This window comes from Aedes albopictus, chromosome 1 (assembly GCF_035046485.1).
Source record: "Aedes albopictus strain Foshan chromosome 1, AalbF5, whole genome shotgun sequence".
NCBI classification, from domain to species: Eukaryota; Metazoa; Arthropoda; class Insecta; order Diptera; family Culicidae; genus Aedes; species Aedes albopictus.
This window is the reverse complement of record NC_085136.1, coordinates 272,051,933-272,078,187: the sequence shown is the minus strand read 5'-3', so window position 1 is coordinate 272,078,187 and position 26,255 is coordinate 272,051,933. Positions and strand designations below refer to the sequence as shown.

General features: G+C 43.2%; 1 protein-coding gene across 4 annotated transcripts in view; it reads right to left on the bottom strand.

The window, feature by feature from the left end:
• The window catches only part of LOC109401002 (ras-related and estrogen-regulated growth inhibitor), a 321,248-nt gene that overhangs the window by 24,029 nt on the left and 270,964 nt on the right, over nucleotides 1–26,255 (bottom strand). For 3 of the 4 annotated variants that reach the window (XM_019673469.3, XM_062846774.1, XM_062846773.1), the window contains exon 3: nucleotides 18,933–19,421. In XM_019673469.3, coding sequence (XP_019529014.1) covers nucleotides 18,933–18,993 — 61 coding nt within the window. In that variant the 5' untranslated portion in view covers nucleotides 18,994–19,421. The remainder of the gene's footprint in view (nucleotides 1–18,932; nucleotides 19,422–26,255) is intronic. The other variant, XM_062846775.1, reaches the window with a different exon arrangement.

Below are 26,255 nucleotides of genomic sequence, written 5' to 3'. Positions count from 1 at the left end.
GAAGACGCCAAGTTTGTAACTCCGTTAATTTTCAAGATACGTTACGTTTTTATTACCAATGGTTCCTTGGGGTCTTCAGTTAGTCTAGTGGTTAAGGCTATGGATCGCCAATCCGGAGACGGCGGGTTCTATTCCCATTCCGGTCGGGAAAATTTTTTTGACTCCCTGGGCACAGTGTATCATTGTACTTGCCTCACAATATACAAATTCATGCAATGGCAGGCAAAGAAAGCCCTTCAATTAATAACTGTGGAAGTACTCAAAGAACACTAAGTTGAAGAGAGACAGGCCAAGTCCCAGTGGGGACGCAGAGCCATAAAGAAGAAGAAGAAGGTTCCTCGAAATAGGATTTTCTCAATAACTTTTTTAGTTTTGCTTCAATAATTTTATTCTTACAGTCTCTAACAGTTTATAATTATTTTTGATTTGCAAGAGAGATAATGATTTTCACATGCGTATGGAGTAATTTACTTATTATTACCTATATTGTGTAGCTTTGTGGCCGTGCGGCTATTGTCACCAAACATTTAATCGCATCGTGCGTGGGTTCGATTCCCGCCGCAGCTGTCAGGAAAAGTTTTCGGCTGTGCCACTGGGCGTTGCATGCTAGTCCGTTGTCTAGTGTCGTGCTTCCTTCAAAGACCGTATAGCTCACTGGGGGCATTGAACGTGTCCGTGTCTCAAATTGTGTAACTTGATCTTAAAATTGACGCTTAAAGCACAGTCAAACAGACGTAACACTACGAATATTTTTTGATTCAAATCATAGTCACGGAAACATATTCGTCCAATGCTAAAATGACTTTGGCCGACCACCAACTAGGTGGCGGTAGTGAGCAAACGTCAAGCTCGAACAAAAACGATGTGAGCGCCACAGGGGGGTAGTTGGCCAACTATCAAATTTTGAAAAAGATCGTTAAATCGAAGTACGATGGGAATTATCAGAGTGTTACGTCTGTTTGTCTGTGCTTAAAGTATAGCTTCTAAGATATAAAACCCATTACGACCATTCTATTTTTGATATTGCTAAAATACACTGTTTTGCAAAGTTGTGTATTTTAATAATATCTATAACTTTATTGAAAAGTGAAAAAGTTATTGAGAAAAGCAAGGTGCTTTTGATAAAAAAATGTAACATATCTTGAAATGTAACTGAGTCAAAAACTAAAATTTAAAGCCCAAAAAAATCTCATTTTTAGGACGATTGATTATTTTTCCCAAAAGTTCGAAAGAAGCAAGCTATAGTAGTGAAGTGAAACACTTCTTTTGCTAAACAGCATGAATTCATCAGCAACTGTACAATCCTATCAGGTGTATATTTGAAATCATAAAAATATCACTTCATATAAGCACAGTTTCTCGGGAATGGCTTTCAATAAATTTTTTCATCACTCATTTAATACATTTTAAAATTATAAATAAAACTATTTAAAGAGACAATTTGAGAACCCACCAGCCGGTTACAGCAAAGTGTTCCTACCTGCACATTCACTTTTATTCAATATTCGTTTTACAGTTTTTACAAAAGCTTGTTCTGCTTTCCCTGTCCATCAGCTGTTGTAGACAGAGATACCAACAAACGAGTCTCCGTTCATCAGCGCTTTGCATGTCCATGCCTTTGTCGGGCGGTCGGGCGGGCGATCGCGCGCGCGTTCGTATAGTCTGCCCACGTTTAAAATAATTGGAACCTTGATTTTGAAAAACGAAATGCCGCACATGTTACGGGTCGTTTGTTCGTTCGTCGTCGCCGGTGGTGGTGCTTTTTTGGTCAAGTGTTTCTCTGTGTTCAATTCTGGAAATGGAGGGTCACTAGCTCTGGAAGATTTTTGTTGCTCTTTCAGAGTCTACTCCAATTCTATTTATGAGGGTAACTTAAATGCATATTTCAAATATATTTCCTCTTCTTGGCGTAACGTCCCCACTGGGACAAAGCCTGCTGACCAGCTTAGTGTTCTCTTGGCATGTGTATATCGTGTGGCAGGCACGATGATAGTCTATGCCCAAAAAAGTCAAGGATATTTCCATTACGAAAAGCTCCACGACTGACCAGGAATAACACCCGTCAAGTCAGCGAAGAAGCATCTACTGAAGACAGTGGGCAACAGCAGCATCGCCTACGCACTGCTGGAAACTCTCCAGGCCCAGGTAGCGATGAGTCTGAGCTCCCGTCCGCTAAGAACCTAACACCAAGATACTTTTTCGTTGGGACTAATCTTCAAGCTGTACCCGATGTTGATCTACGTGAAACTTCCAACAGCTGACTGGAGTCTAATGAGCCTGTCAAGAAGCATCTGCTGAACATCCGGGCTCTCTGGTACCACATCGTCGTCAGCAAAAAGGAAAACGTTCCTCATACTATTAGGTCGCTCGGAACAACAACGAAACTGCATCGGGGCAAGTATGGAGTCGTCCGAGAGATGGCTCTGTGGATTGTACTAGGGAAGGACATCCACACACTGGGGCAGAACGCTGTTTTGGACAGACAGACCCCCTCGTCCAAGAATTTCTGCATAGCAAACCTGAACATCCCAGGACCTCCCTCTACAATAGCTACTCTTAAGGACAGGTTCCGAACACCGTCCGGACCTGTGGCCTTACCTATGCTAAGGGAACTCCTCAGTGCCAGCCCGAGTCCCCAGCTGTCCTACGAAAGGAGGCCAAGGACTCGGATCATGACACGAAAAAGCCCCTCGATAATCCCCTGCAACATCTCTGGAGATTGCTCTGAAGGTGCCATTAGACCTCATGTCTTGGCCATCGCGTAGGCATCATTCCACGGATTCGCATTGGCACTCTGACAGAGACCCCCAAAGCAGACCTTTTTGCTTGCCCATATCTCGGTCATCAGCGCGACCTTGGCAGCGGCGAACACCACCCGTCGTTCATTACGCTCTTACTCAGTCCGTGTTCGTTGCCGTTGTCAGGTGTTGTCTAGCCCGTAGGAAGGCGCGGCGCAGGTCTGCAATCGCTTGAGCCCACCAGTAAGCCGTTAATCACCCCTTTCTAGGGTGGAGATTACCGTGTAACAGCTCAGCTTCCCCATTCCACGGCCCAGGCAGTCACCTGCTATTACCACCGGCCTTCGTCCTATCAGCACTGTCGTCATGCAGTCCAGCATCTGCGTAAACTGCTCGATCAAACACCGTGGAGGCGAAGATGTATTGCATCAGAAACAATGCAGATCTTCAAGTAGATTTTCAAATCGTTCGCGAATGATAACTTAGGGCCTTCAATTGTGTAGTGTGGGATACCAGATGGAGCCGGAATCTCATTCGACATGGAGCCTTCGACGGTGACTGTTAGCTTACGACCGGCGAGGTACGAGTTAACCCATCTCAAAACACTACCGCCAACACCAAGCCTTTCCAACTTAGCACATCGTTATAGCGTGACTGATTTTATCGCAGGCTGCAGACAAATCCGTTTAGATAACATCTGTTTGAGCTGGTAAGACACAGGAGGTTAGTCGATGTCGACCAGCCTGAGATGAACCCATGTTAGTCGTCACACTCAGTTACTGTTTGCAGTGTGCGAGAAGTGGGTCCATAACCACAAGTTCAAACAGCTTGGACATTGCGCACAGTGATGTGATATCACGTAGTTACAGACGTTCCTTCGGTAACCTTTCTTGTGAACGGGAAACATAACGACGGTTTTCCAAATCGACGGAAACTCACCGTTTGACAAGGACAAGCTCAATACGTATTGCGGAGAAATTAGGAGAATTTCAATGAACTTCTGCACAAAAACGGATGGAGTTATGTCAGGGCCGGAATTGGTCGATGACTTTAACGACAAGGCAGCTCTGAAAATCATGGCATTGCCGTTGTGAAGTGTGTAATACACACTGTGTATAGACTACTTTCAGTTATTAACGGAACGTTGCAAGCGGCTTGATGGATTTGACGTTTGCGAATGACTTGATCGAGGACTTGATTGCTGAAAGTACTGGCTAACTTGTCGGCAAAAAACTGGCAGATGTCTTTGGGGTCACTGGGGATTTCTTCGGTGGAGGTCATGGTTGATGGGAAGCCACCCTCATTCCGTTGATTGTTAATGTACCTACATCCAGAAGGACTTTGGCGGCATCCTCAGATTCATTTGAAGGTTTTCCTGGTACCGATGGAAGCTCAGGCGACTAGTCAAATGGTATGTGGTTGATGATTAATCTTTTGTAATGGCCTCGCAGCGAAACTGTCCGATATTTCGAGTACTTCTGAAGCGCAGCTTTCTTGGTGGACTTGAGTGTGCGAAGCTCACGAGTCATCCACGGTTTGTTGTTCAGAGAAGCTTTTTTAGGTATATGTCACTCAACCAGATGATCCAGGATTTGCGACACAGTCTGAGCAGCATTGTTCAAATTGCGTTCGTCGAGGACCGCGGTCCAATCGATGGCAGATAGAAAATTCAATAATGCTTTGCTAGTCTGCATTACGAAAGTCGGGAGCGACAGTCATAATTTTGACGAGTGTGAGGACTAATGGAGGATGGCGATTCACATGTTTGACCAGTGGGAGTGGAGCAATAGAGATAGCTGGAGTTACATCTCGAGTACTTACGAAACAGAGATCAAGACAGCAACCGTTTTTGTTGGCAATGTAATTGATTGCGATCGGGATGTATGAAACCATAGCAGGACGATTTCCAACAGATTTCTGGTTTACCAGTTGAAATCACCCATGATTATGATTTCGTCAACCGCATTAACATTTTCAATATTCGCCGTTACCGATCGGGAAATGAGCGTTGATTAAGGCGATGTCACGGGAATACTGCGCACCTCGGCTCCAAGATCCAGGAACTTGGGATCGCTCCTCGTTGCCTTCAAAACATCAGAGTACTTGTACTCGTCAATGGACTCCCTGACCCACTTTAAATTCTGCATCTGCATGTTTTTGCTCAAATTTTATCGTTTTGCTAATCATCAATAGTTTTCACAGACTCTAGACATGTAATGTATAACTTCCCATCATAGTCTGTTGAAGTTTTTTGAAGGCTATTCTAAGGGCTTCAAAGTACTCCGAAGTTTGTGACACAAATCTAACATTCTCAACCAAATTTCATACACGATGAATGATCACAGAACAGAGTCTACGGTACTCAAAAAGCCTCAAAGCGCCCCTAGAAAATTCATGGCACATGAATTGGGTGATCTAGGTCATCTAAACTATTCTAGAATTCATTTTCCTAAGATCTAAAACATCTACCATCGTTTGTATTCACTCTGTTCAAGAAATTTAGTCACATTGATGTCCATTAGACCTCACAATGCACAGTGGGAAAAATCGACCCAAAAAACGGATCTTTTAACGCCGCTGGTTTCGGTACGTGAAGTTGACCATTTCTGACGTAAAAAATGACGAGAAATCGATTGGTGTTAAATTCATTCACCGCACGGCACGGGAAGTGGTCCATTTTGCTTCATTTTGCCCTTTTTTCATACAAAAGGAGAATCAAAATGTACTTTCAAACAACTAACACGACTGTAGATCGTTGAAAATAGCTGCAGGTGTAATTGGAGGTCAATAGAAACCATAAACATACATAGAAGATCCTTTTAAATGCTTATTTTGCCCCATATGCCCCAAAAACTTGTGGATATTCACATTTTTTCCTAATTATGAATGGATTTTAAATGTTACTGATTTGAAGTGGTTTGTTTGGCATAAACAAAAACCGCCAGATCTATTTTCACCAAAATCATCTTCGCGAGTTGTCCGATTTGCCCCATTTTGCCCTATTTTCATGAAAAAATAGATTTCAAATGTAGTTATGAAAAACAAATACTGCCATAACACGTTGAAATTAGCTTTAGGTGAAATTGGATGCTCACAGTTATCATGCGTATAAATGAAAGATATTTTCTCTATTTTACCCTACGTTCCCCTAAAACTACTGGATAATAACATATTTTGTATGGTTTTGTTGGATGCAAAACATGAAGTCCTGGGTCATTTTTGATATGTACAAATGCGGGTTATCGATTAATACTAGGATCTTTCTCGGAATGGTATGAATAGCTGTCCATCTCACCCCAATTTGCCCTGATTTTTTATGTAATGAATAGATTAATTTCCCTTATTAGCATTGGCACTGTTATCAAAAAGACATATATATAACTTTTTTATAATTTCAGCTTTTGATGGGGAATTAAGGGCATAATAAGCATTGTATAAAATGTCAAATATGCGCTAAACTGATTAAATATAGCGTGTTTTAATGCAGCAAATAATATACATACTAAGGATGCCAAATTTAATTAGTTGTGTGCATATTTGCCATTAATTTAGATTAAACTTAATGCCTATTATACCCTGAATTCCCCACCAAAGTCATATTTTTAACTGTCCTTTTGATTACATTGATTTCAGTACCAAAAGTCCATCAATTCGGACATAAGTTAATGTGGGAAATCAATTCATTCATAAAGCGACAACATATCAGGGCGAATTGGGGTAAAATGGACAGCTATTTGTACCCTCCCGTGAATGATTCTAAAGCTAATCGATAAAACGCATTTGTATACATCAAAAATGATCCAGGACTTCATATGTTGCAACCAGTGACATTACAAAACAATACAAAAAATGTTATCATCCAGCAGTTTTAGGGGAATGTAGGGTAAAATAGGGAAGATATATTTAATATATGCGCATGATAACTGTTAGCTTCCAATTGCAACTAGTACTAACGGTAACTTCCCATAGCAGTATATGTTTCTTATAAATACATTTTAAATCCCATTTTTCTATGATAATAGGGCAAAATGGGGCAAATTGGACAACTACTGAAGATGATTCTGGTGATAACAAATCTAGCACTTTTTGTTTATGTGAAAAAAAAAAACAAATTCAAATCAGTAACATTAAAAATCCATGCATATTTATGTAAAATTCACAATTTCCAGCAGTTGTTGGGGCATATGGGGCAAAATAAGCGTTTAAAAGGATCTTTCATGTATGTTTATGATTTCTATTGACCTCTAATTACACCTGCAGCTATTTTCAACGATCTACAGTCGTGTTAGTTGTTTGAAAGTACATTTTGATTCTCTTTTTGTATGAAAAAAGGGCAAAATGGGGCAAAATGGACCACTTCCCGTGCCGTGCGGTGAATGAATTTAGCACCAATCGATTTCTCGTATTTTTTTACGTCAGAAATGGTCAACTTCACGTACCGAAACCAGCGGCATTAAAAGATCCGTTTTTTGGGTCGATTTTTCCCACTGTGCAATGCTATGAGCAACTTGATATTGTGGTAGTTGGACATTCCGTGAAATACAAATGGCCTCCAATACACTTTGAAGTTTGGGTTACGATATCTACATACTGTATCATGCTTTAGTTGTGAAAAATTTTCGTCGAATGTAGTCTATACTGCTGATGGAACCTCAGTGTACATCTGTAATACTTTTGGTACATTCATGGGATATTCCAGGCTTTCCAAACTATCCTGGAATTAGGATCTTCAAGGTCTACAGGCTCTACTCTTGTTTTTCTTCACTCTATCGGCATAATTCTTTCACGTTTGTATTGTCCCGCACCGTATCATCCTGGAGCTTACAAGAGTTTCTCTACCTGGTGTTTATTGACCATGACAACTACAAATCTAAGGATACAGTTTTTGAGAAAGTAATTCATGGAACATTTTTTTTTCTTCAAAGATTCAACGCTCAATTATTTTCCCATCCATCTACATAAGCGTCAGCCCACCTCAAATACAGACATTCCTAAAGAGAAGGTTCACTGCCACCGACTTCAAGGCCATGCCATCCCCGGCAGTACGGCCAGAGGACTCACTCTTATTAGTGTCAACCAAATTGCATTTTCCAACTTCTCCATCCAAGTGGTGGCAATCAACTGTCGCTTCTCCTAGTCAAACGGTAGACATTTCGGATTCCCCAAGTCAGCAGGTGGCTACGCGCGGCGTACCTCTGATGGGGAAACATAACCTACCGCACCACATGGCTGCTGACTAAAGAGTCAAGTGTGACACTCGGCTGTCACATTCAATCCCCCACCCGTTCCGTCGAAGCCTCTTCTACTTACAGATAGTTGGATTTTGATCGTTAACTTTAATTATTATGATCGTCGCTAGCTTTCTTGCCGACTTGACGAACCTGGAACCAGAACCATACCGTTAGCTGAGTATAGAGGAGATTTCCCGGTTTTGCTACGACAGCTGGACCGGCGCGGCGTCCACTGATTTAGTGGGCGAGTGACCCGTAATTAGGTTATTACATTACAATAAACATTTGATAGCGGTCAATAAAAAGGCCCCAGAAAGAGGCGGGATAATCTGGCAGCAAGGTGGAAAATCTACCGAGCAAACGCCTATCCACGGGAGGGCTGAAGTCCTCCTGGACGGAGGAAGGAACGCTCGCTAACGAGGAGCAAATTGAATGGAAATAGTCGCCGCCGTCACGACAGTCTTGTATCTAGGCCCGTAGAATACACACAGTTAATGGCACAAATTTCCCAAATGGAGGAGAACGTGCCTCTGGTGCCGACCTACTGATACCTGATACACGCAGTATGAGGAGCATAGACCTTGTGCCCCGAGTCAAAACGTGTAGGGATAAGTACGAGAGACTCTTGACGGAAAGACGCGAGCTGATCGATCGAAAGGTGGAAGTAATACTTTCATGAACACCTGCACGACGAGATGAATGGGAATGGAATGGGAACCAAGGTCACTCGGTGTATTTGAACGAGAAACTGACTCAAAGATCTACAGAGTTCTAGGTGACGGTGATTACATACTTACTTTACCGATCAGGCTAAGGCCAGGGTGGCCTCTGCTGTACATAGTAGTCGTCCCCATTCCACTCGGTCCATGGCTATTTGTCTCCAGTTCCGCACTCTGCGTAAGGTCCGCAGATCGTCCTCCACTTGGTCGACCCACCTAGCTCGCTGCGCTCCACTTCTTCTTGTACCGGTCGGATGACTCTCGAGAACCATTTTAGTCGGGTTGCTATCCGACATCCTGATGACGTGACCCGCCCACCGTAGCCTCCCGATTTTCGCGGTATGGACGATAGTTGATTCTCTCAGCAGCTGATGCAGCTCGTAGTTCATTCGCCTTCTCCAAGTCCCGTCTTCCATCTGCACTCCGCCGTAGATGATACGCAACACCTTCCGTTCGAAAACTCCAAGGGCGCGTTGGTCCTCTGCATTTAGGGTCCATGTTTCGTGCCCATAGAGGACGACCGCGACCGGTCTAATCAGCGTTTTGTAGATAGTTAACTTAGTGTTACGGCGAACTTTATTCGATCATAGAGTTCCACGGAGTCCAAAGTAAGCACGATTTCCTGCCACAATGCGCCTCTGAATTTCTCTGCTTATGATTACAACTGATCTCTCATTGGTTGTAAACTCCCTTTGCCCGCTGCTTGTTTGTCGTGGCGGCGGTAAAGATGTTTCCAAGCGATAAAAACTAAAATGGAAACGGACACTAAATGGGAGAGGAAAAATTGCACATTTCTTTGCGGCACACATGACGCTACGACGGTTGGTTACGGTTATGGTCGGCCAGCGGCCGGCGGCACAGACCGCGAGACGACGACGATGGTGGCGAAGAACTTCAACGTCGATCACACCGGGAGATACGTGCCTGCCTGCCTTGCCTGCCTAGTTATGTGTGGTTAGGTCGCGCACGTCGCGCGGTACAACAGCGAGATGATGATCGAGCAGCGGCGCGGCGCGCGATGCTGGGCACTTGACGGCAGTTTAGATTAGTGCGATTGACTGACCGAACCGAACCGGAGAGACAGAGAGAGAGGAAAGGAGCGCATATATGCACCATTATTGCCGGGGTGCTATTTGGAAGGTGTAGAAGGTGGTCGTTAGGCAATTGCTGACAGATTGTTGACTTAATTGACGCCAGCAGCAGCGGATGGGTTTCCGATTTAATTGAATGTCTTCGGTGGCAGTCCGAGACCGAGACGCTGACAAAGGTCATGGTTGGTATTTTCACATTAGGTGCGCTTTTCGGGGAGCAATTTCAAGCTCAGGGACGGTCGGTACGGATTTACGTAAGACGGCATGGATGTGTGTAATTATTTTCACAAATAACTAACCGGAACGGACATAAAGCTGTTCGAATTAACGAATGTTACGTACGAGTTTGAAAGTATTACCAACAATTACACTTTTTGGTGGCACCAAGGCTTTCTGTAAGCCTTTTAGTCTCTCCCTTCGGAATATGGCAATGCTTTGATAATTTGAACAAACACAATAACGTTCCAAAAATGTTGCTAACAAACAAATTGAGGATCTTAAGAAAATTGTGGGCTTTTCAAACAGCTTCCACCAAGACTTCGAGAGAAGCTCATTCCTACTGCTGATTGGTAAACGAGTGAATATTCATTAAGAGACTACTAATGTCAAGGTATCTGGTTTGATTTCCAATTGGTCTAGGAATGGAATTGAGAATTTACTTGGTATAGCATATCTTCGTAACTGCCACTCGAATGACGCATTCATCACCAGTCCGACCTTAGCTGCTTCACGTTTCAGGCGGATGTACAGTTCTGCCATCGTTCCAAATGTTCTGACCAGGCCCGGATTAAGGATTGTGGGGGCCCGGGGCCCGAGCGGATGTGGAGGCCCCTCGGAGAGATGACCAAAAATGTTTTTCCTTATTTTCGAACAGTACTTGAGCAATATGAAAAATAAAACTAATGTTAGCAACCAAAAAAGGTTTTTGTGGGGGCCCCTAAAATGTGGGGCCCGGGGCCCGCCCCCCCCCCCCCTCAGATCCGGCCCTGGTTCTGACGATAATATCGGCTTGTTGCATTACACCTTAAAGAGCGACGTTGAAAAGTAGGCATGATAGTCCGCCACCTTGTCGCAATCCCCGGCGAGATTCGAATGAACTGACAAGTTCATCCGAAACCTTTACGCAGTTTTGCACACTGTCCAGTCCATCGTTACTTTCAGTAGTCTGGTTAGCTTCCCAAGAAAGCCGTTTTCATCCACGATTTTTTATACCTCTGTGCGGTCGATACTGTCGTATGCCGCCTTGAAGTCGATGAACAGGTGTTGCATTGGTACCTGGTGTTAACGGCATTTCTTGAGGATTTGCCGTACGGTGAACATCTGGTCCGTTGTGAACCGACCGTCGATGAAGCCGGCTTTATAACTACCCATGAACTCATTCGTTTTAGGTGACACACCACGGAAGATAATCTGGGATAGCCTTCAACGGAATTCAAAATGGTGATCGCTCTGAAATTTCATAACCCAAAAAAGCCTCCTTTCTTGCGATTGTGGCAGATTACCCCGTCCTTCCGCACCTCCGGTAGCTGTTCGGTTTCCCAGATCCTTACTATCAATTGGTACAGACAGCTGGCCAACTTTTCTGGGCCCATCTTGAAGAGTTAAGCTGCGATACCATCCCAAGAGATATTTTGATGACCAATTAGCCTTGAAGAGGCTTTGAGAACCGCCATAAAACCTGAGAACGTCATTTTGGTTTTATGGTGGTTCTAAGAACCTCTTTAGAAGTTTATTTGATTAAAAAGTGCTTTTCTTTGTTTTTGAGCTGGTGAATGGCATCCTTAACATTCCTCAGCGTGGGAGTTGGATCATTCCCATCATTTGAATAATAACTTAGCTTGTTTTCTCTGTCGTCCCTGCCCCCTCGCAGCATATTTCACCATCAGAAGGCCGGCTCCAGAGGCACGTTATCCTCCATTTGGGACATTTGGGCCATCGCCATACATATGAGCCCATTTCATTATTTACTTGAGGGAGAATAGGACAAGAGATAGGAATTAGGATATGGAAGTGGAGCGGACCTGGTGTGATGGTTAGAACACTTGACTATCACGCAGAGGACCTGGGATCGAATCACACTCCCGACAAACTCGCAAAATGTGAGTTCTTCCTTCGGAAGGGAAGTAAAGCGTGGGTCCCGAGATGAACTAGCCTAGGGCTAAAAATCTCGTTAATACAGATAAAAAATAGGATATGGAAAAGTGATGAAATAGGAAGGGGTACCCTAGAAGAGGGAATGAACACATAAGCGCAACGAGAGCTCATAGCCCATACCACAGCGAGTTCAATCAGTGCCCTGAAAAGTACACTGTAAAACGCATAAGCGTAAAGAGAGCCTATAGCTCATTGGAGGTATCTTATGACGCCATGCGACTTTCAATATGACATTGAAAGGCACGTCATCGAAAGCATCCTCAAGAAATCACCCAAGCAAAAACTACGTTTCAGCGAGTACTTTCTTGAAAACGTATACAACTTTGTGTAAAAGAGTCACTATGGACATCCCAAATTGGGAGGCATGTGAGTTCACATGGATAGGCATGTTAGCCAGACGAACATCACAGATGTGATAATCGACAATGCGTTTCAAGCATTTCAGAAAGAACGAGGTAACCAGATAAATATGGAACACCTTCCTTCTTTATACAACGCAAGCACCCATTCGAGATAAAACTATGGAGTAATTTTACGGCATGAAAATACCCAATAGAAAACTACAAGAGTTCAAAACATGTTTGAAATACTCAAATCTCTGTGGAGGCAAATAGGATAAAACCCCATTTTCTCCTGGAGATTTGAAGTAAACAAAGCTTTTTAGGACCCAATAAGTCGATTATATAGCAACAATTCTCGGGACGGAAGCTTGAGATTCGTAACTATACAAAATAATGGTTTATCCGGAGATATTTTGAACTTGAACAGATCAGAGTTCCATTCAGGAATACCTCTTGTGGTCCACACAGACCGCAGAGGACAAGCTTCTTTCAAAGCAACTCCCGGTAGGAATCCCTGAAAGAATCTTGCTAGAAACCCCTGAAGGATTCGCAGTAGAAATACTCAAATTAATTCCGAAAAAAAAACCCTTGAAGAATCCCGGGAAAGGTCCACGAACTCCAGATGGTATCCACGATGGATTCCCGGAAGCAATCTTTGAAGAAATTCCATAAGGAATCCCAGTGAAAATTCCTTAAAGAACTCGGGAAGGAACCCCTGACGGAATCTGTCAAGGAATCCCAAGCGGAATATTTGAGGGAATCCCGGTAAAAATCATTGAAAAAGCTTGGGAAGTAATCTCTTAAGGAAACCCGGGAGGAATCCTGCATCGGATCCATAAAGGAGTCTTGGGAAGAATAGTTTTGCGAATGCCGTAAAATCCGTGTGAGAATCTCTTGAGGAGTCTCTATAAAAATGCCGAGGGGAAATTTTTAAAAGAATCCATGGTGGAATAACGAAGATTACTTTCAGGATGAGTCCTAGGAGGTATCTATGAAGAAATTCGTGGAGCTCAGTAAGAAGCCTTAGAATAATACCTGGAGGAACACTGGAAAGAATCCTAGATGAAATCTTGGGAGGGATGTCTAGAGTAACCTCGAGAGAAATCTTTTTGATTTTTTTCGACTGAGAGAGTTACAGCGGTAATTTCTTTCTGGCTTGCAGTCTTATGTGTTGGCTCACGAAACAATTATTTTTGCTCCAATGTTTCGATCCTGGTTTGGATCTTCATCAGGGGATCTGAATATGTATTTGAAAAAAAACGAGGAGGGTACATTGAACATAAAACATTGAACATAAAAGTGTTGATAACATAGAAGTAAAATACAAAAAAACTATCACTTACAAAAAAATATTCGTCACCGTCCATAAACTTTTAGCCTGTACTATTGTCTGTACATGTAGGGAAAAGTCCTATGAAAATTTACTCATTTAAGCTATCTATCTTGGGGTTTGTGTCTGAAGTCTAACTTACGGTGTGGTATTCTAGTACTTCACGTCGATACGCCTCCACTCTACTATGTTTTCTCCCACTATTTCACTAAAACGCTTCTCACTCGTCAATGTCTACCTAATTCACTTGATCGTCTTTCTATCTAATAGTATGATGTCCCTGTATTTCTTATATCTGTGTTGGGTTTGTGTCTGATTCATTTCTACTGTTTCTGTTTTTGTGTGACAACCTTTTCAGTGTGTGCATTATACCTGTATAGCACCTTCTACATCGGTACGTTTGTTTATGTTTTGTGTTGACATAATATGGCAAATTTCAAGGATGGGTAATCTACTTGTTCTTAAACTAGAATCTAAAATGTTAGCATTTTGCAAATCAAATCTATGTCCCGTTCACAGATAAAAATAATGAGATTTATACGTCATGTAAACTTCATTTCAGTCATGTAAACTTAATGTTATGATGGTTTACATGATATATCATGTGAATTTGTGTTATATGTCATGTAAACACTCAGAGTCATGCTGAATTACATGACATATAATGGAAGTTTACATGATATTTTATGACTTTTACATTATATGTCATGTAAACTTCTGTGACATCCCACGCTGCAATTATGTGCATCATATGTCACAGAACTTTACACTCTTTTTTCGATCTGTGTTGTTATACAGTGCGGTTCTCTCCTTCAAATTACCTAACTTATTTAGCCTATCTGAAGTGTTTTCAATTTTCATCGTCTTGTCTAGGAGGTTTACGTCTGATTTGTGTCCATATCAGTGAAGAGAATTGTCAGACAAAAGAGGCACAAAACAAGCAACAAAGAAGGTGCGACGATTACTCTTTATCCCTACTGGTAACAGATAATGACATGATCTCGATTTTTTTTTGTTGCAGACACTACGGGAGCTGAATTTGTTGCGTACTTTTCAACTCGTGAATAATCAATTATTGCTAACCCGAAGTCGAAACTGTTTGATGATAGAGCTTCACCAGAGTTGCAGTGTTTACCGACTCGAAGTTACCGTTCGAAAATCGCTATGCAAGGTTTAAAAATCTCTAAACTCGTGGCGTACGATGTTAATCCCATTATTTCCAAGTTGGGACAAACTTATGTCGCATGGGTTTGTTTGTCGCAACAAATACAGGTTGCGACATTGTCATTATTGTTGCGCGATGGTTGAATTTTGATTCATTGTTCACAATAAATAAAAGTACGGGCCATCTGTAATAAGTAATTTTCTGGAGGAACTCTTGAAGTAATTCCCGGAGTAACTTTTGAAGCCATTCCCGCAGGAACTCTTGGACCAATTTTCGGAAGAACGCGTGGAAATATTTTGGGGGAATTCTCGTAGGAACTCCTGGAGAAATTTCATTTGGGAATTCACGGAAGTACTACTATAAGGATTATTGGAGGAACTCTCAAAAAATTACCCGGAGGCACTAGCAGTGGAACTCTCGGAGGGTCTTCTGGAGGAACTCTTGGAACGATTTCCGGAGGATTTCCTGGAGCAATTCTCGAAGGAACTCTTGGTGTTATTTCCGGAGGAACTCCTGGAGCAATTCATGGAGAAACTCCTGAAGCAATTCCAGGAGGAACTCCTGAATTAATTTGTGGAGGAACTTCTGGAGCAATTTCTGAAGAAAATCCTGGAAAGATTCCCGGACGAACTCCTAGATGAATTCCTGGGGGGACTCCAGGAGCAATTCTTGGAGAAAATCTTGGAGTAATTCCCGGAGAAACTCCTGAAGTAAATCCCAGAGAAAATTCTGAAGGAGTTCCCAGAGCAATTCACGGAAGAACTTCCGCAGCGATCCCCTGAGAAATTCCTGGAGTAATTTCTGAAGGAGCTGCTAAAGCAATTCCCGGAGGAACTCTTGGAGCAATTTCCGAAGGAGCTCCAGGGGCATTTCTCGGAAGAACGCCCTGAGAAACTATCGGTGGAACTCCCAGATGAGCTCTGGGAAGAACTCCTGGAGCAATTCCCGGAGAAACTTCTGGAGGAACTCCTGAAGCGATTGTCGGAGAAATTCCTGGAGCAATTTCCAAAGGAGGTCCTGGAGCGATTCCCGAAGGAGCTCCTGATGCAGTTTCCGGAGAAATTCTCGGAGGAATTCCCAGAAAAGCTCTCGAAGGAATTCCTACAGTAACTCTCGGAAGAATTCTCGTAGGAACTCCTGGAGCAGTTCTCGGAGGAACTTCTGGAGCAATTCCTGGAGGAATTCCCGGAGAAACTGCGCAGCAATAGATAAAAGAACACCTACGGGATTTCCCGAAGAAACTCCTAGAGTGAATCCCGGAGGAACTCATAGAGAAGTTTGCTTAAGAATTCCTAGAAGAATGGCTGGAGGATCTTCTGGAGGAATTCCCGGAGAAACTCTCGGGAAAACTTATTACAAATTTTATGTTTGTGTTAATTTACTATTTTAACTTGTAAGAATTTTCCAAGTTAAATGCACATTTACAGTGCTCAAAAGTAAAAGAGCACCATGAGATCTTAGCCATCTCATTTTGATGGCCTACATTTAGGATATTTCGGGCAAATTCAATTATCAGATAAGTGAATTGTTCTCTATCAGGGACATCATCAAAACGTCTTGTATTAAAAGCTGAATCCACATGCCTCTTAGGATAAGAAATTCCTTGACAAAACTCAAGCTATGAAAGCAACGAAAGTTGCGAACAAATGGCAACCTGCCAGTAAAAAAATACGATTACAGGAGTGGCTGATGGACCAACAACAATTATGAAACTTCGTTATCCTGTAATCGGAAATTGTTATCCAATAGGGTAACAGGACAAAATATACGTTATGTGTTGTGTTTGTACAAATGTGCCCAAGTAACAATCAGCATGCCTTGAAGATTTATTCATGTTTTATCCTGGTTTTATACGAGCATGTGAAAAAGCTAGTTGTTTTATATTAGTTTTATGTGGTAGTTTTTTACTTTACACCTTTGTCATTACATAAAACTATGCTATAAACATCGTCATTTAAAGACATGCAAGTGGTCATGAATTGGTTTTATCACTAATTATATGCCATTTCAATAAAACTTGCATTTGCGGTTATTGTCGGAGATTTCTTTTTGTAAACAAATAAACAAAACTGTGAGGCAACGCTTAGAACCAGCAAAAGATTTCGTGGCCGTATCATAGACCAAAAAATGCTGTGATAAAACCGTTAGTTCTATCATAAGCTCAGTTATCCGAGATGAACTAGCCTAGGGTTAAAAATCTCGTTAATACAGACAAAAAAAAAAGCTCAGTTATGACCACCTTAGGAAGGTAAGCCCTAATGGAGAAATCATCAGGAACACAGAGTTTTATCAGAAAAATATGTCGCCTAGCCGGGATAATTTATCTAAATACAGAAAAATCATTACCCAATTTTATGATTTCACGTACAGCGCTTAAGATCAAACTTAACGATTCAACACGTTTCCGTCATCAGATACTGAACGTGCCTAACTCTATACAAAAATTCAAATCAATCGCTTTGAAATTGACTTAGTTATAGCAGCAAGTGCCCAAAATAGGTACACCTGCCCAAATGGTACAATACCCTATTATTTTCAGAAAAATTACATAATGTTTTTGAAACTCCGCTATGTTGAAAAAACCTTTTTCACGCCCAATTCCACCAAGTAAATTAAATGCATTTAACTTCCTATTAATGCACAGTTTGTGTGGCGCACTTATTTTTTGTGATTATCACAGTCACATTCACCACAAATTTCTCAGGGGCATGTCTCCCAACACATATTAAATAGGAAGTCAAATCTCAATACCAGATTGGCATCTTTCCAATTCATGGCTGAATAAACAACCAAGCATAATTTATTCTGACGATCGAACATTGATAGTGAAAAATAATCAAAACAAATATTTGACAAGTCAGAATATACAATATGATACAATAAAACTATGATACAACCCGAAATCCTAACCCGGTTTGCATACGAAGTCCTGTAGATCATAATAAGGCTGGGCCAACTAGCCAGATCATGGACTTTTGGAGGCATAAAAGAGCTCGAGAGTAATTTCAAGTCGGCATCAATGGTTTTATGGTTAGGGTTTTTGAATCGCTACAAAACTTCGATAAAATCAAAATTGTTACTTGGGATGTCCTAATTCATTACGCATTTGTAAGGTTCCACTAAAATATGCTATATTTTAATATGCATTTGTTGTGCCTCAGATCATCTCTCGGAGGATTTCCTAGAGCGATTCCCGGAGGAACTCCTGGAGCAATTCTCGAAGGAACTCCTGGAGGATCTTCCGGAGGAATTATCAGAAGAGCTCCCAGTGGAACTCCCAGACAAATTCATAGTGTAACTCCTAGAAAAATTATCAGTCAAATTCCAAGAGTAATTCCCGTTTAAAATTTAGGAGGCATTTGCCACGAAGCATCTGGATGAATTTTCTGTGAAACATCTGGAAGAATCCTCGGTGGAATTCCAGGAAGAATTTCCTACGAAACTCCTAGAGGAATCCTCTACAGAGCTACTAGAGAAATCACCTTTATTTTTGGCTATGTTTCCGGATCACAGGAGTTTTCTTTAATCTCGTGAACATCATCATACACCTGGAACTGATAGTTTTCTCCGGGATCCCAAGATTCTGTCCGTAATCATGAGTTTATCTTCAGGAACTTCGATATCTTCGTGAATTCAATTTATTTCAAAGGTATCATTCTTCCGCTTTCAAACTATCATTGAGAACAAAATAAATAAAAATTAATCATTTCATCTTCAGAAGGTAAAAAATGCTAAATAAACTAAAAAATGAGTTTTCAATTCAAAAGTGAACTAATGCAATCGAAGTTTATAGTTACACGCTATTAATGCATATATGAACCACAAGTGAATCTTCAATCGCCCGGACTAGGTCAATGTTAAAACCACCCCAACTGGTAGTCATTTTACGTATATGGTTCAGCATTCCGTCCGGCACGAATGGCCCTAGTTGGCCATCCTCAAGGCTTCCGTCCGTTGCCGGACACTTCAAATGGAAACGACGACGACAATTAAACTCCAATAGAAAACAATTCAACTGCAGTTAGCCATCAATCGACGAGGAGGCCCTCACCATAGCCACGTGTCATAACCATAACTATATCAATAACAATAAACGTCAACGAGGATAGCGTGGTAGCGTGGCGCCGCTACACTCGGACTGACACGAGAGAGACGCTACTCACCTGATTTTCCCACTTTGGAGCTGCCAATGACGACCACCTTGAGTTTGTTTAGGTTTGTCATTTTTCGTTGTGCTTTGGCGTGCGAAGTTTCATCTGGTTGAGGGTGCTAGTGGGCGAGTAGGGGAACTTCTACTGGATCCCGATGTCGTGACAAGTGTTGTTGCTGCTGCTGCTACTGCTGCCCCAGCAGGGAACCATTTCTCCGACTTTTGCTTTCCTTTTGCCACGGAACGTCACGAATTTCGTTTTCTTGTCTCATGGATATCTGCTGGGCTGTCGCGCATAAATTGTGCATGCGCGGTCGGTCGGTGTTTATGCACTCGCTCAGCTCACTGTTTGCGCACTTATCATTTTATTTGTTTTTAATGAGTGTCTGGTTTGGTGTAAGTTTTTTTTTTCACTTTGCTGATTACTTTATCGCTTCATTTCTGCTACCAAACGTGAATACCTACCTACCGACTGGTTAAGCAGAATGGATAAATCGATGCGCTGTTATTCCGAGGAGCAAAGTCAGTTCCATTCTCCCGGATAGAGAAGAGAGGAAAAAACGTAAGCATGGAGAGAATGTGTAATTAAGCTTTAGTGCAAGTGATAATTTTCTGGTGATGTTAGATAAGCCTTAATTAGGTGGAAAATGATATAAGGCCATTGTTATAGGCAGGCGATTGCTACAATTACACATTTATTTAATTAATTTAAGAGAAATAAAAAGGTTAGCAACTCCGCCTGGCATGTCGTCGGGAGAGGTAATGGACCGAGTGTGGTAGACGAGGGCCGTCAACAAAAACCGTGACGGGCTATTTACCATGGATATAGCTGCACAACAGCTAGACGTGATTATCGACTTTGCGTCCTTGAAGAGGTCGTAATCGGGCGTAACAGCCTGGACGCCGTATCGAATGATAAAGACCAGCGATGCCTAAACTTCGCAGCCTCCCGTGGTATGGTAGCCCGGAGCTCTTTCTTCCCTCGCAAAGATATCCATAAAGTCCCCTGGAGATCACCCGGCCATCAAACAGAAAACCAAATCGACCACGTTCTAATCGACGGTAAATTCTTCTCGGATATAACCAATGTCCGCACATACCGCAGTGCGAATATAGATTCGGATCTCTACCTAGTCGCTGTATTCATGCGCTCAAAGGTTTCGATGGTTATTACCACGCATCGAAGTCGAACGCAGCGGCTGCGGAACGTAGAAGTGGCTCAAGACTACGCGCAGCAGCTTGCAGTGGCCCTACCAACGGAAGAACAGCTTGGCGCAGCTACACTTGAACGGCTTGATGGCTGGAGAGACATTCGATCTGCTACGACGGCCAATGTGAACAATTGAAAAATGGGAAGAATACAGCATAGGCGAGAATGTTGCAACATCGTACGAGGGCGAATGAGGCACGTTACAGACAGGCGCGAGACAGACAGAACTCAGTCTTCCGGATGAAGAAGCGCCAGCAGGAAGAACGAGATCGCGAAGCGATGGAAGAGTTGTACCGCGCTAAGGACATACGGAAGCTCTCGAAGAGGCTGAAACGCTCGCGCAGAGGCTTTGTGCCACAAGCACACATGTGCCGACAAACACGGGAATCTTCTCACGAACGAGCATGAGGTGGTCGAGAGGTGGCTGCAGCATTACGATAAGCAACTTAATGGCGACGTTGCAAGCACCGAAGGTGGCGTGGTAACAGATCTAGGAGTACGTGCGCAGGACGAAAGACTTCCGGCTCCTAACCTCCAAGAGATTAAGGAAGATGTTAGCCAGTTGAAAAACAACAAAGCCGCTGGAGCGGATGAACTACCAAGCGAGGTTCCGAAATACGGTGGGGAAGTACTGGTAAGAGCACTACACTGGGTCGTTACCAAGATTTGGGAGGAGGAAGTATTACCGGAGGAATGGATGGAAGGCACCGTGTGTCCCATCTACAAAAGGGCGACAAGTTGGATTGTGGGACCTATCGCGCGATCACACTACTGAGCGCTGCCTACAAGATACTCTCTTAAATTTTAAGCCCCCGTCTATCACCGATTGCAAAAGAGTTCGTGGGGCAATATCAGGCTGGATTTATGGGTGAACGCGCTACAACGGACCAGATGTTCACCATCCGCCAGGTGTTGCAGAAATGCCACGATTACAACGTGCCCACACATCATTTGTTCATCGATTTTAAATCGGCGTATGATGCGGTCGATCGAGACCAGCTATGGCAGATTATGCACGAATACGGATTCCCGGTTAAACTGATACGATTGATCAAGGTGACGATGGATCGAGTGATGTGCGTAGTTCGTAGTCTCGTAGTCTCGAGTCCCTTCGAATCTCGCAGAGGGCTACGGCAAGGTGATGGTCTTTCGTGCTTGCTGTTCAACATTGCTTTAGAGGGTGTAATTAGGAGAGCGGGGATAAACACGAGTGGAACGATTTTCACGAAGTCCGTTCAGCTGCTTGGTTTCGCTGATATTGATATTATTGCTCGTAAATTTGAGACGATGGCGGAAATGCACGTCCAAATAAAGAATGAAACCATGAGAATTGGATTAGTAATTAATGTGTCGAAGACGAAGTACATGATGGCTAGGGGCTCTAGGGATGAATCATCGCGCCCGCCACCCCGATTCTATATCGACGGTGATGAAATCGAGGCGGTTGAAGAATTCGTGTACTTTGGCTCACTGGTGACCGCCGACAACGACATCAGCAGAGAAATTCAGAGGCGCATTGTGGCAGGAAATCGTGCTTACTTTGGACTCCGCAGAATTCTACGATCGAATACAGTTCGCCGTAACACGAAGTTAACCATCTACAAAACGCTGATTAGACCGGTAGTCCTCTATGGGCACGAAACAGGGACTCTACGTGCAGAGGACCAACGCGCCCCCCTTGGAGTTTTCGAACGAAAGGTGTTGCGTACCATCTACGGCGGAGTTCAGATGGAAGACGGGACTTGGAGAAGGCGAATGAACCACGGGCTGCGTCAGCTGATGAGAGAACCAACTATCATCCACACCGCGAAAATCGGGAGACTACGGTGAGCGGGTCACGTCATCAGGATGTCGGATAGCAACCCGACTAAAATGGTTCTCGAGAGTCATCCGACCGGTACAAGAAGACGTGGAGTGCAGCGAGCTAGGTGGGTCAACTAAGGGGAGGACGATTTGCGGACCCTTCGCAGAGTGTGGAACTGGAGACGCACAGCCGTGGACCGAGTGGAATGGAGACGACTCCTACGTCCAGATGACGTAGGACGTAGGACGTAGCCTTCAGTCTAACCGGTAAGATAAGTAATTCCTTCAAAAGACTTATCAGCCAAGACCTCAAGCAGAGCTTGCAGATACTCCGGAAGCCGATGCTAGTGGCAAGTCAAGACCATGACAAGTTCATGGCAACAGTAGCAGCAGTAGAGCCCATGAAGCTGAAGGTACGTGGTTGGTATCAAAGTCAACTCAGACTGTGGTCTTCGCATTTGTGGGTAACCTGACAAAGACGCCAGATGCAGCATACTCAAAGCAGTCGCATAAGCACGCGTGGCAGTCGTTTGAAGATAAGCTACATTTCGTAAAGAAAGAAGAGGAAAATAAAGATGCAACAAAGCCTGTGAGTTGAAAGCGATCAAGTGCGTCAAGTGTCTCAGACGGCTGGGTAGTCCCGGATGAAAGGGGGATGCAACTTTATGTGGATCGTCTACCACCACAGACTAGGGCGGGCCAGGGGTATGATGCACCTTAGACTCTAGTTGATTCGACTTGAGTCGAGTCAAGTATAAGACACTGAAGACGACCTTACAGTTGAGGTCGAAATACGTATCTGTCAAAAGATGCAAATTCTTAGTGGAATTCAAAGGAACAGCACTTAACGCGATTTTCTTTTTACTTACAGATATTCCCCTAACAAGCCCAGGTTAATCATCATCAAGCCTCAGCTGGTAAATGACAGAACGGGTAAGGTCGGTAAACCCAAATTACTGCTCGCAGCCCAGCAATTGCTGTGTCAGGCAGTCTCTGACTGGAGGACAGATATTGTCATCATATCTGATCATTTGGGAGAGATGATGCTGGAGCTGAAGAAGGAGGAAGCCAAAAAGACATCTCCTACAAGGCACTAGCCCAGTATGTCCTGGGCAAAAATGTGCAGGCGAGAGGCCTGAGGGTGGAGGCAACTCTCCAGTGTAAAAACCTGGAAGAGATCACCGACATCGTGAAGCTTGCAGCCGTCACGCCGTTACGCAGCAGTGTGAGGTAGATGCTGCATCAAGTGCATCACTCCGCCTGTAAAAGGGTTCGACAGGCACGCAGATAGTCTCGGTTGGATCAGAGTTGGCTGGTCAGTGTATCCGCTTATCATGTATGAGCCGTTATAGGCTTGTTTCAAGTGCTTCGAACAAGTTCACTCGTCGTAGGCAATAGGCATGTAAAGGCCCAGTTAGGAGCATAAATACTCTTCAGGATGTATAGAAGGATGTGTTCAGGAGTAGAAGGCCACATCACCGGGGAGTGCAATTCGGCCACAAAACGCTTGATCTGCACCGCGATCAAGGGCCATATGAAGCGACGGGTGGTCCCAAATGCCTCGCAACGCGTGGAGGATATATGAGTCGACGATAATGCGGGTTACACAGCTGAACCTATGTTACTGTGAGGCCGCACAACAGTTACTTTGGTAATCCTTCTTGGAAACCAGTACATATATCGTTCTACTAGCGGTCCCATACCGCATAGCGAATAAGACTAAGCTTACCAGGGCTTCGCAATAGTGAACTTCAACGGGGTGTACTACTGCTGATGATATGACCTGAGGTAGTCTACAGACCAGCCCTTATTCGTTATCCAGCGCACTAGTCCTGTGGATATCCGTGGAAACTTCAATGCCTGGGAGGTCAAATGTGGTTGCGCTTGACTAACGTAAAAGGTTGGATTCTTCCTAGGCTGTTCGTGAATTTCGCGAACGTAGACGACAAAACAGCTACACCTCACATCGTAGATGTGACCGTTTCCGAGTCCGGGAGTTCGGGGATCTTATCGCTAACTCAGGCTGTGGGTTGGGTACACACACAGTTCTCGACAACAGCTACGCGCACAGTGACCATCTGGTTATACGATACAGGGCAGAACACGGAGGATCTGTGAACTTGGCCACATTCGAGAATCATCGATAGCCATCGGGGATGGCTTACCTATACAAGGCGACATTGTTCATGGACGCGTGGGATGTCGAAATGCTAAGAAGATGCCTATCAAGGAACGAGTGCCACTAGTGCAGTGTATTGGCTCATAGGCACCCCAAAGCGCTCCACCGGGATGTTGCAGAGGATCGAGCCAACGTGTGGTCGTGCGCCACGAAATACGACCCGTCGGTTACCCTCCGGCGCTGTGTACAGACCAATTTGTTTGCTGGACACTACCGGAAAGCTGTTGGGTTGGTGAGGATTATTCTGTCAAAGCGGACGGTCTATACTGAGAGGTTCTGTTTGAAGTTGTACGACATTGTAAAGTTAGCAAGATATCGTACAGCTCAGGATTCTACATAATCTATAGCTTAGGAGGTCTACATAATCTACATCAATCGCCATTCAATGTACGTATTTGTTAGCTGATATTCACGGTGCTACTCAATCTTCCTTGAAAGACAAGTCTTTCGCAAGGCTGTTGGACATAGTAGGGACCACAAAATGTCTTTGAGTCTACGGCTTCTATGTTCTATAGAATCTACCGCAGTTAGTTTATGGTACTTTGCAAAACAACGAGAAAATCTTTTTGAGGTTGTACGACATTGTAAGGTTTGCAAAATGTCTTGGAGTTCTGGATATTTGGCCGAATGGCTAATTGGTTGAACAAATATTACGCCGAAGGAAAATCCATTATTGTTTTTGTGATCCTATTTCATATTTCACAATAAACACTTTAGTAGATTGATTAGTGGTTTATGTAGATTCTGTAAACATTTTGAAACTCTTACAATGTCATATGACCTCAAAAGGGACTTCTTGTTTCATGACGGAGCACCATGGATACCAGCGGACAGTAACCGCAAACGTAGATTGAATGACAATTGAGGTAGATTCTGTAGAACTTGAAAGTCCTGAACTCCAGGACATTTTGTAAACCTAACAATGTCGTACGACCTCAGAAAGGACTTCTCGTTGCATTTCGTTGCACCATGGATATCAACAAACAGTACCCGCAAACGTAGATTGAATGGCAATTGATGTAGATTCTGTAGAACTTGAAAGTTCTGAACTCCAGGACATTTTGTAAACCTCATAATGTTGTATGACCTCAGAAAGGACTTCTCGTTGCATTTCGTAGCACGATGGATATCAGCGGACAGTAACCGCACACGGAGATTGAATGGCAATTGAGGTAGATTCTGTTGACCTTGAAAGTCCTGAACTCCAGGACATTTTGTAAACCTTATAATGTTGTACGACCTCAGAAAGGACTTCTCGTTGCATTTCGGAGCACCATGGAAATCAGCGGACAGTGACCGCAAACGTAGATTGAATGGCAATTGAGGTAGATTCTGTAGAACTTGAAAGTTCTGACCTCCAGGACATTTTGTAAACCTTACAATGTCGTACGACCTCAGACAGGACTTCTCGTTCAGGGTTGTTAACGTTAATCAACGATTAACGCAGTTTCGTTAATTCGTTAACGTTAATTGTAACGATCAACGATTCTTCCGTTGATTTTTTGGAAACGTTTATCAACGTTAACGTTAACGCGGAGCGTTGATTTAACGTTAACGACTCCGTTAATTTTACGTTAATTGTAGTACAAATTTAATTTTGTCAGTGTTTCATCTGCTTGTCTAAGATATCACATAAATCACAGACAAATAGATGTGACACTAACTAAATTTCAATCTCATATACCTCATGATCCTGATTACTTAGAGAGTTGGTGTCTTCGGCAAAGTTGTTTGGCTGGTCAAGGACTAACCGATAATATGACTTAAGTTTCATAATTCCACCGCTAGGCGGCGCTAGTGAGCTAACAAATTTTGTTTTTCATATATATCAGGAAAATTTGCAAAAAAATGCAACTAGCGCCGCTACAGAAACTTGAACCAAACGGTGATTATTCTGAAAGCCCTTGATCTACCAAACAATATTGTCGAAGACACCATCTTTCTACAAAAACAAGATGCTGAGGTATGCGAAATTTAAAATTTGTTTGCTCTCTAGCGCCGCCTAGCGGTGGAATTTTGAATCTTAAGTCTTATTACCGGTTAGTCCTTGAGCAGCCAAACAACTTTGCCGAAGACACCAACTCTCTAAGTAATCAGGATTACGAGATAGATGAGATTGAAATTTCGTTAGTGTCACATCTATT